This window comes from Camarhynchus parvulus, chromosome 1 (genome assembly GCF_901933205.1).
Source record: "Camarhynchus parvulus chromosome 1, STF_HiC, whole genome shotgun sequence".
NCBI lineage: Eukaryota > Metazoa > Chordata > Aves > Passeriformes > Thraupidae > Camarhynchus > Camarhynchus parvulus.
In genome coordinates, this window is record NC_044571.1 from 56,090,841 (window position 1) to 56,103,044 (window position 12,204).

At 35.9% G+C, this 12,204-nt stretch overlaps 1 protein-coding gene across 2 annotated transcripts in view; it reads right to left on the reverse strand.

The window, feature by feature from the left end:
* TDRD3 (tudor domain containing 3) overlaps positions 1-12,204 on the reverse strand; it is a 93,293-nt gene that overhangs the window by 45,377 nt on the left and 35,712 nt on the right. Inside the window, exons 2-3 of one of the 2 annotated variants that reach the window (XM_030959060.1) lie at positions 6,449-6,533; positions 2,664-2,729 (exon numbers count right to left, since the gene is read on the reverse strand). In XM_030959060.1, coding sequence (XP_030814920.1) covers positions 2,664-2,729; positions 6,449-6,533 — 151 coding nt within the window. The remainder of the gene's footprint in view (positions 1-2,663; positions 2,730-6,448; positions 6,534-12,204) is intronic. The other variant, XM_030959067.1, reaches the window with a different exon arrangement.

A 12,204-nucleotide genomic window follows, 5' to 3' on the forward strand; every position in this document is an offset into this window, starting at 1 on the left:
TAAAAAGAACCAAACAAAAAAAAAACCACAAATCAAAAAACCCCACAGCAAACAAAAAACACCAAAATAAAGCAAAATAAATCCACTTGAAAAACCCAAGCGCAAACCAATCATCTCAACCATTTATCACATTTCAGTTATAGCTAAGTCATTTTAATTTGACTGAAAATAAAATTGTCTGTGGCTGCTCAACTGATCTCTAACTCCTAAATGACAGCAAAAAGATGAAAAAGTGAACAGTCCATCAGCTTCTAACCCTGAAGAAACAAAATAGGCAGCCAGAAGAACACAAAATGAGAGCAGATACCCAGTAGGTAAGTATATATAAAAAGAAGAGAAATTAATAAATAAGAGAACAGGAGCACAATAGCTTTATTATAATGGCAGTGGAAGATCTGATGTAGCAAACACTCTCACTGAAACAGGCTTTTTTCAATGCCAAATCAGTTTTAAATGGAACAACAAATCCAATCATAATTAAAAAAAAAAATTAAAAGGCTGTAGGAAACAAAAATCCACAATCAAAAAAACAATGAAACAGAAATGGGGAAGCAAGGGGAACCTTTAACAGGAATTAACTTGCTGGCACCTTACGTTTTCAACTGCTTACCATCAATTTGCCAGTACTCAGAAAGGAACTCTGAGATCACAACTTTAATCCTTTCTGAATGCTTCTCCTGCAGTTAATGTTTCCATTGTAATGACACAAGTTCTCAAAAGAAAACCAGTAACACCTTAAATGTAACAGGTATTAAATTATATGTTGTAACTTTATAGTCTTCTTTGCACTTCAATTCCTCCAAAAATACTTAACGGATCTCTATGGTGTATCGTCATCTAGATAGAAATTGAAGGATTCAGTTTCCCCAAATCCTATGCAAATGTGGCCATCTTGTGGTTAATGCTGGTAATATTGATTTTTTCTAACCCATACAAAACACAGATATTAAACGAATGAGAGAAATAGCTCTGTGTATTAATGACTGAAGTTGAAGATAACCATCTACAGTGGTCAAATACCTGTGATTCATACTAGGACTCTCCCAGCTTTTATGCAACTATTTGCCTATTATACAATAGGCATAAAAAGTTAATTTTTAAATAAATAAAGTTATTTTCTATGCAAGACAGAAATACATCATAGGTTCTCAATATATAAATAAATAATACTGACATAAGTCTTGGCTGAGAGGAAGAACAGAAGCACATAATTTCTATTTTTAACTGAAACATTTCTGAACAACAAACTTTCTATGGAGAGATTATACTAAGAAGCTGTTCCTCCCCCATAAAGCAAATTTTTTTTGTAAACACATAGCTCTGTAACATTATGTATTTGCAGACACTGAAAGCAAAACAGCAGCACTGATTAAGGAGTCAGATTCACCTTATTTGGCTCAAAAAAAGGAAATTGCTGTTAAGAAAGCAAAGATTCAGCATACTATCTCTAATAGCTTGAGCTAAAAATTATAAATAGGAGTCCTTCTCAAGCAGATTTTTTTTCTGTGTAATTCTTCCCAAAACCTGAAGGATTATCACCCTCCAGGAAACGGTTTGCAAGTGTCTGGTTTGGGGTTTTTTTAGAATAATTTTCTAAAGATCTATGAATATAGATAAAGTTAATACAACTCTTCCCATAAAGCTGGCGTACTAAGTAATATTCTGCATGCACTGACTGCTGCCTAGCTAATATCTATGATCACTTGAGAGAGAATGGACTCTCTCTCAAGTGTGCTTTGCATAAATGGCAACAATGCTTGTGCTTTTTTCTTGTAACAGTGACTACTCCATTTATACAACAAAATAAAGAAATCCAAACAGCTCTTAGCAGCCTCTCACATCAATCAGCCTCTCACATCAATCAATCTCGCTTTCTTAAACCTTAACTTACCACTATGTGAATTTCAACAGTAAAAGAAATATGTTTCCCCAGATCTTCCACATCAGTGATAGACTCAATACTTGAAGTAAGGGGTAAAGAATTGAAGTGAGAACCACTGCTAGGTTTAAAATAAAATTCCTTCATTTACCCATCTCTGAATCACATGTAAGGAACAAAACAGGAAGGGTATACAGAAGGGGACAAATTTCATTTTTACCTGAACACACAACATGCATTGAAATCTAGCACACCCAAGTTTCAAGTATAATGCTCTTCTCTAGCACAAGGTATTACCCCATCTAACATGCTTCATCCATATGACTTGTGGGATACACAACCACAGGAAAATTACATAAAGTACATAGCTATAGCCATGGATGTCAGTAGGCACGTAACCCAGCATAAACATGTATCACTGTGTATCAGAATCAAACCTCTACTTTGATTTATTTCTGACCTGCTTTGTTGCCCTCTCAGGATAATGAGGGGAAAAAATGAAATTCTGATACAACGTCAAGACTAAACAAGTTTAATGACTTTCCAGCAACAAATGAAGTTGCCATGATTGTTCAGATTTTTATTTAATCATTTTAAAGTTGTGAAATAACACACAAAGTCCTCTTTTATGGAGCTTATGTTCAGATTTTTACACTATAATAGATTCAAACATTGGGGGTTTTTGTACGTGAAGTAATGACAAAACCAGACTAATGTGCCACAGAAGACTGTCATAATACAGAACTCACAGAATACAGAAAAGTGAAGTAAAAATATTGTCTACCTTTTCCACCTTTCCACCATTGATGTCACTGGGAAGGAATTTCTTGCCAATCGTTCTTAAATCTGTCTGAAATGATTACAGAAGACAAGACAATATTAACTTAAAATATGCACTTAAAAAAAAACCCCAAAAACATAATATAGGAATAAGAATAGCATTTTTTTCTATAATGACAACTATTTATTCAACAGAAATCCATTCCTCTGTGTGATAAAAAATTCAACAACTCAAAAGTTTACAAAATAAATCCTTTTGCTTTTTAAATTATATTCTTGTTCTAATTAATGAAATTAACATTTTCAACGTTGATTAAAATGCTTTTAAATAAATAAAACCAAAAGGCTATGCGATGTTTAATGGTTAAACATAACTGCGAGGTTTCATAGAAGTAAAACATCCATCTTTGCTCTCCATCTGGCACTTAAAGTATTTTTAGTTCCTGTCTTTTTACATGCACAAATCCTTATTTATTATGATCATAAACAACTCTTTCAAAAGAAAATGTTCTAAACGTCATTACTACAAGAACTTAACAATATTTTTCCATTAATATATGTCAATGGCCTACTGTTCTGGCACACTGATCTAAAACTGAGCAGGACTGTATTTTAGTATCCCAAATATTGTAAACAATTTATTTATTCTGGTTTCCAGTGAGAAACACTGGTACATTACAAATTAGAAAACAATCATAGAACTCACTTTTAGTATATTTACTGAGTATATAGAGAGAATAAATGACCAATCCTCTCTCTGTTGTACAAGATAGCCAGGTAATGACAAGGAAGCATGTTCAGTTTTTCAATCTGAGAAAATCTGAGTTTTTCACAACTGGGGAAACTCATCTGTCACTTGTGTGTCTCTGAATAGAACACAGGCTCCTATAAATGGTTCCTGTGTGGTCCATATCCATCCTGTAGAATCATTCTAGAATGGTTTGGGTTGAAAGGAACCTTAAAGAAGATCTAACTCCAACTCCCCTCCTACGGGCAGGGTACACCTTAAACACTTCCAGGGATGGGGCATCCATGACTTCTCTGAGTAATCTGTTCTTGTGCCTCACCACTCACACAGTAAAGAACTTCCTCCTCATATCCAGCCTAAACCTACTCTCAGACTGAAGTTAGTCCCCCTTGTTCTTTCATTACATGTCCTTGTAAAAAGTCTCTCTTCTCCATCTCTCTCATAAGCTTCCTTCAGGCACTGGGAAGCCACAATTAGGTCACCCCTAAACCTTTTCTTTTCCAGGCTGAACCATCCCAAGCCTTTACTCACAGAAGAGCTGGTCCATCTCTGATCATCTTGGTGTCCCTCCTCTGGACTTGCTATAACAGGTCCATGTCTTTCCTGCACTGGGGACCCCAGAGCTTGGTACAGCACTGCAGGTGGAGTCTCACCACAGCAGAGGGGCAGAATCCTCTCCCTCTTCCTGCTGCCCACACTGCTTTGGATGCAGCCCAGGACACATTTGGCTTTCTGCTCTGGGCTGTGAGTGCACATGGCTGGGTCATGTCCAGCCTCTCCACCAGGACCTCGATGTCCTTCTCAGCAGGGTTGCTCTCCATCTGTGCATCCCCCAGTCTGTGTTGATACCCAGGCACAGGACCTCGCACTTGGTCCTATTAAACCTCACAAGATTCCAATGCACCCAATTCTTGAGCTTGTCCAGGTACCTCTGGATAGCATCCTATCTTTCAGAGGTGTCAACTGCATCACTCAGCTTGATGTAATCTGAAAATTTGCTGAGGGCATACTTGGACCCTTCATCTGTGTCATTAATGAAGGTATTTAGTGACATTGGTCCCAATACAGATCCCTGAGGGACACCACTTGTTACTGATGTCCACTGGGGCTCTGAGCCATTAATCACTACCCTCTGGATAGGACTATCCAACTACTTTCTTATGCCTCTAACAGTCCATTCATTAAATCCATCTTTCTCCAGTTTAGAAAGAAGGATATTCTCAGGGACTGTGTCAAAGGCTTTACAGAAGGCCAGATAAATGACATCTGTAGCCCTTCCCTTGCCCACTGATGCAGTCACCCCATCACAGAAGGCTACTGGGTTGTTCAGGCAGAACTCGCCCTTGCTGAAATCTCCAGCTTCGCATCAGAGTAGTGGCAAGGGTCGACAACTTTTACAAATACTTTTTAAGTTCTTAGACAAAATAAAAACATTTGAAGGACTGAAGATACATTTATGTCTACTTCATACTTATTTAAGCAATTCACACACACACATTCAAAAAAGGTGTAAAAGGTCAGCTGACTTCTGGATTTCTTCTGCCTGAAAGGTGCCTCTAGCAGTCAAGGAAGAATTTGCAAGAAGTGGAACATAAATTCACTACTATCCTGACATTAAAGACACACTGCTACCCTCTACTTACTCAACAGACAAGTTAATCTTCTGGGCACAAAAAAAAATTACTCAATGATTAAAAGTGATAAGCCATTAATTCTGGCTTTGGAGTACTTGTGCAACATTTCTGGCTCATTTTTATTATCTATCAAACAAACCTAAAATACCAACATAGTCACAAATGATCATGTCAGTACTCATTCCAGCATATGATTACATGCAGGGTAATACCCAGCAACTCACGAATACTTTATCTGGGTTTTGTATAAAGCAGCAATGCATTCTCAAATAAATGGACATGCTGCTCTGGTCCAGGAATCAAATGCTTGCCTTCTTCATGTTTTGTATTATATTCTTTGCATCTTTGCATTATAATTTTGCTTTAATTCTTTTCATATTCCTTACATGAACTGATGCCTGCATACATGAGTGACTGAACACATGCTTTAAAGAATAAGTGAAAGGAGCAAAGGGGACCCTATTTTTCAGAGTATCATCTAAAACCATCTAGTGGTTAAATCTTGAGAGGGGACAAAATAATCCCCAACGACTCTCACATAATTTCATTATTTTATTATTTCTAATTTCAGAAAGGAAGAATACTTTTCTATTAAGTGCTCAACTACATTTTTTCCCCCTTGAAACTACATATCATTATTACAAAGTTTATATTAAACCAAATAAAGTACAGTTTATATTAAACCATTTAAAACATCTGAGTATGGATTTGATTTGTTAAAATAAAATAGCAAATACATGAACTAAGAAAGGCAGCAGATTTTTTAATGATTACCAACAATGTATATACTAGAATTCTGAAAAACAGGGATTCACATGCACACTTTTCTCATATCCTTAAAAAATATTATGGTATATTGCTTTGAAGATGTTGTGCTATCTTGTACATTCCTTGTTAATTTTTTGCCAAAATTATGAGTACAAATCCAGATTTCTATAGTAAAGAAAAAAACCCAGGTTTTAGTTACATAAATATGTAGACAACACTGAATATGTAGTCTGAATGTGCTTTAAGGAGTATCATGTCCAGAAGTCAAAGTAAGGATGTTTCATTCATCCCAACAAACTTATACTAAAATTTCATACTCATGTCATACATAGGACTTCTGGTTGTATTACTGCTTATAGTTTGACTTTAGTTTTACATTTCATAAACCAAAAAAAACCATTTTCCTACTGCAAATCTGTTAATTTTTTCTCCTACATGTTTTGCAGTTTGGAATAGATGTTCTTTCCAAATAAAACTCACAATTCATACAGGCAAGGAGAGAGATAAGTACTCTGTCCTTCTCATAAATCACACTGACAATAGCACACTTAATTAGACACACAAACTATATTTGAGCCATTGCATCTATCATTTTTAGCATGATTTCTCAGAAGAAAGATTTTCACTACCACAACTTACATTAAGGGCAACTAGGATAATATCATTTGTATTGACTTTTTCAGATGAACTTAAGCAAGCTTCAATTCCTTCATCTGAAAGACACCTGTGAAAGAAAAAAAAAATGGAATATCACATGATGTATCAATGAAACAAAAATTTCTTCTGTCTATGAGATTGTCTTTACTTCCTATCTTTTGTACTGGTAAGGAATAGATGCAAAAATACATGAAAAATTACTTAATGTAAGTAGTTTCCTTACACTGATAGTGGTAGTGCAGGATCAGTGTCTTTCTGCAAAAATTCTCTAAGTATACAATAAGTTTTGAACACTAAGTTTTGAATTGATTACCTGAATCCATTTTAAAGGGCTGACCTATTCTAAGCTTCAAAAAAAACTTTAAAAAAGGATAATTTTAATTTGAGTGATCAGAAATTGTGACATTTGTCATTCACTTTGCCTACTCTACCTCATCTGCAGTTCCAGTTTTCAATTTTATGTAGCTGGCAACCTGCCTTCTTCTGCACAGCTCTTCATTTTATTCAAATACATCACAGCAACCATTACATAATTAATAGACATCCAGTCTGAAAAACAGATCCTCCTCAACATTTAAATAACTATTCACCAAGAAATCACCTTTTCCCAAATAATAAAAGAATGATTTAAGAAATAAAGAGTAACATACACTAAAAATACTAAAAATAAATATTCCTGGATGCTTCAATAAATATTTCATTTTGAAGAAAATACCACGCACAGTGTAACATACAAACAAGGCAAAAAAATACTTGTAGGGAAGTACACTTGACAGACCTTTTTGACTCCAGCCCTGGTGACTTTAACATTGCCCTTTCCAGTCCTGCCAGTGTTCCAGGACTAATTACTGCTCCCAGCTGTGCTCTAACCCAGACACTTGATGGGATTTATTTGTTCATGTCAGACAATGGAATCTAGCAAATCCTGAATCTCTAGCCCACCATCACCAAAAAGAAGAAAAGCCAGTAATTAAACAACTCAGATGGCAAAAAAAAGCATACATACATATAGAAGCATAAGAAGAAACAATCCCATTTTTTTAATAAAAGACAAATGCTTGAGAAGAATAAGGTAGCAAGATGTGTTGCTTTGCATGGGAATAGAGGATTTCCCAGCTGAGTAACTCTAAGCTTCAGTGCTATGATATGGGAAGCTTTGTGCAACTCCTGTGCGTTAGCAGCCCTCATTAGCTGGAGTCAGAAGGCAAAGCAGAACAGCATTCCCACTCTGTGCCAGGGGAAACAGATACATCCAGACTATCCTGCTCTGGAGGCTTCAACTGTGGCTTAATTACACCAACAGACTTCCTAGAAAGAGCAGCATCAAACGCTACCAGTTTGCCTTCTGCCATCTTCAGCATAAAACTGAACATAAGCTGAACAGCAGGGGTTTAGGGAGTACAAAATCCATAAGCTGAGTTTTAGATTGTTGGCTAAGTCATGGAAGGATTTTTCTTTTACTGCTCCAAATGCAAATGAAGTCATTCTTCATTCTACTAAAGCTAGAGGGACTGCAATTCTCTCACAGAGTTATTTAAACCGAGTACTTCAACACAAGCGCTACCATTTTCCAGCATGAAAAAAACATTTTCAAAGAACGAGTAAACAAGAATCTGACCTACAATTAAACTTTCTCTATATAGGACAAGATTAATTCTTCCATTACAAAATTCACTGCTGAGTCATGTTTTACTTTTGCACCTCAAAGTGAAGAAGATTGAATCACAGCTGTCAAAACAGCACTCTGGGTTGGTCAAAATTTTCAGTTTATAACTTTTTATGTATAAATTTACATACGAATTTTCAGTTTAGTTTGTCTCATTATTTAGGAAAGCTTTTGAGACAGAAGGATAAAGAGAACCTCATGGGAGAAGACCACTAATTTTTGACTTGTGGTAATTTAAGCAACAGCACTTAGCAAAAACATTGCCTATCTGACCAAAATCTCTGCCAACCTCACAGAGACACCAATCATAAAATACTACTGAGGACATCTGTTAGGTTGATTTAAAGCAAACAGCAAAGCTTTTTAGCAAAAACCTGACTGACTTGGTTATTTTAAGAGTTTTCAAAAAAAAAAATCTGTGAATATCAATGTAGGGGGCATACTTTATAGTTCAGGGTTGGTTGGTTTGGTTATTATAGATGCTTATGACATTTAAGTATAAATTAGGCAAATGGAAAAGATCGGGATCAAAATTACTTTCAAGAAAAAAAGATCAAATCAACAATTCTGTCAGCCAAATTTTGCTAAAGAACTTCAGCAGCGAAAAAAAAAGCTTTCTAGTAACGTGTCAGATGCTGCTTCTGTGCAACAGGATGCAAAACTATAGATTTAGTAAAAAATGGTCAGAAATTGGCAAGGAAGCAAATTGCAACCAGGAGACACTGTACGTACACCAGATTCAGCCAAAGCACAGATCTCTCCTGCTGTAAAAGAAGCTTGAAACCAGTGTATATCAAGTCAGTCTTTTCTATTTTGCCATAATAACATTCTTATACAGACTACTTCGTATAGCAATGAGTACTCCAAACATGTTTATATTTTCTTAACAAATGTAAAGAAACTTATTATAAATAAACTATTTTATTTTCTCCTGTTTGTACAGTCTCCTATAAGAACTTTCTAAGTTTTACCTTTGAGTATTACCTGCTACAGGCCCACATATTATTTAATAAAAATAAGTCTTTTAATTAAATTTATTTTAAAATAAATTTATTTATACAGAAAAAAATACATCTACCTCGCTCAAGTATGAAAAGGGAGTTAAAATAGATAAAGCTACCTCTTCAGATGGCATAATCCTTCCTTCGACAACATAAGGATTATTAAGTCTGAGCTTTTTCCAGACTCTGAAGGAATCAAATTCCCTTTCTCTATCTGTTCTTAATAAAGGCATGCAATATGCTGAAGGTAGGACCTCTACAGCATAGGGCCACTCAATTCTTGGTTCTCTGTATTAGATCAAGGAAGGAGGAAAAAAAAAAAAAACCTGACCCTGAACAAAACCAAAACCAGTAAAAACCTGCTCTGGAGTCAAAGAGAACAACCCTGCAGCTCTGTGTCTCCATTATACTCACTCAAGTGCCTCACATCATCTGCATTACCTGTTCTGCCCATTTTGCAAAATGCCATGACTTTAGGTATCAAAAGGTCACCTACAGTGCGATCCTATTACATTAATCCAAGACACTTCCTATTGCCAAGTGGTTGGAAGCAATTCCAAACCAAGCATGAACCAGATCACACTGCTGGAAGTGCCCACAAGTCCCCCGATTCCCAAGATCTACCTGCCCATGCTGGTGCTGTATGAGACGTATCTGTCAATCCTTGCTCTCTACACCCCCATTCCAAGCCATCTCCCCCAACTCTCCTTTACAGATCAAGGAGACACTGGGAATAACCTGGTACAGAAATGCCGCTGCCACAATCAACAAACTTCCCTTTTTTCCTTCTATAAACAAACATTTCAGAATTAAGCACTTCTCTTTAATGTGAAGCAGCAAATAAATAAAAGGTAAAATAAATGGGTGAGAAGCATAGGGAGCAGCAACCAAGCTCCACAAAGCTCTCCAAGAAATCCAAAGCAAACCAGTGGCTGACCACTGACATCTTACAATGACACCAAAAAAACCCTACAAACACAGACCCCACAACATAACCTCCCACCATGAGGACTGGTAACCAAACTAAGACACACTAAAATTACCTTTAGTTTCCAAGAAATAATGTACTCACAACACCTCTTTCTTACACGTTTTAAAACAATCTTAGAAGTTACATATTGAAGTTATGAAAACAACTACATTGATTTCAAGGGAATTTTAGTAAGTAATGCTGCAGGAGTCACACAGGGATTCTGTGGCTTTGGAACAGTAATACAAATTAGAAGAAAAAAAAAATCAGAGTTTTCAACCAAATGGGTATAAAGCTTCCACAAATGGTTGAGATGGTTATTTCTGAAACATTCTCAAGAGAAAGGAGATCAGAAGAAGAAGGAAAATAAATGTTTCTACTGCAATTCTTTTGCATTATGCTTGCTGAAACCTGAGGGATATCTCACCTATTCCTCCCCCCACCTCCAGCTTCATTCATCTGAGGCATGAAGCAGTACAATCCTCTTAGCAACAGCTTTTGTCAGAAAAAACATCTCCCAGAAAGTACCTGCATTCCTACCTTCAAATGAGACATTAAAACAAAGCCATTAGTAATGAATCAGCATTTTCTACATGAATCATCCACATATAAATCCAAATCTGCAATTTTTCTGTCAAAATATTCTCAACAAGCTTCTGTGGAAAACAGATTTCAGTAATTCTTCCTTTGTAATACACAAAAAAAATATTACATTAGTGACAGGCAGAGCTGTTTTCCCACTGCTCCTTCATATCAAGTATAACATCAATTTAATAACCCACTTTTGTACATTATAGGTGTGCATTCTGCTCTTCAGCATTTCCCACTGCTATGGGATATAACCACAGTACCAATCTTGCCTATGTCTCTACTTATCTCCCTTTATGTTCTGCTTTACTTCATAAAGAACAAATTACACCTGATGCGGCCTGAATAGACAGATTTGTGTACTGGTACTCTATTACCTATGTCTGAAACACTGAAGAAATTGGCAGTATCAAAGCAAGATGCATTTTTTGTCTGCTCTATACTGCTGGATCAAACACTTCATCTGCAGACAAACATGCATGTGTATACACACACACAGAGAAAGGTTTTAAATGAGAGCCTTATTCTCTAATTAAATCCAGCAGGTAAACAACTCTCCTAATAATATTTATTTGTCATGAGCAGCTTTCTTGAAAAGCATCTTTTCTCTCTTTGTAATTAACAGTTCATGCACACAAACCTTTAATCTTCCATCCGTTTCTATCACACAATTTTTCTATAAATCCTCTGTAATTTTGCTTCTACTATCTCTAGAATTAAGTAGAAGCTTTGTTTAACAGAAGAAGCAAATAAGGAAAATTAATATAAATAAATATGTTCTATAAAATTTATCCATTTCAGATTCCCAACTTCTCCAGAATCACTGTGATATTATCAAACACAAACTGCACTACCACGTCTAATTCAGTGCCAGCCACACAAATCAATGAGTTTTATAGCAAATTTTATATAGCTATTTTCATTGTGTTTATGCAAAAATCAGAATGTTCCTTACGTATCTTTGCTACAGAAGCAGATGTATACAATCATGCTATAAAATGGTAAGGTTTTCAAAAGGAAAAACATAGCAGAAAGCTTTCTAATTTTTCTTACTTGATAACGCCTCAATAGAAAAGAGAACACTCGAAGCAATTAAGCAAAGAGGATCTTAAAAGACCGCAGTAGTATAAGACCACCACTGGATGTCAGTGTTGTTCCATAACAGAAAGACTGCACACCAGCTATCTCAAAAACTTGGGCGTTCTCTTAATAAGGCTTCAAAATGTTTTGCTGGATTTCAGTTGTGTAAAGGAATTACATAAAATGTTAGAAATTTCACTAAGGGACTATCCACTACAGCTGTTTAAAAAAGAAAAACAAACCACATTTTAAGGCATCATTATTCAAATACAAAAATCAGATTGCCAATAAAGTTTTTCCTTTAACCTGTGTAACTATTACTGGGAAGCAACTGACACTGTTCTTCCCTTCAGCTTCTGGGCTTTTAGTTTAAAGAACTAGATGGGCAAAATTAGAGTCAATCGTTCCTTTATCCACAAGGCAACATCTGCAA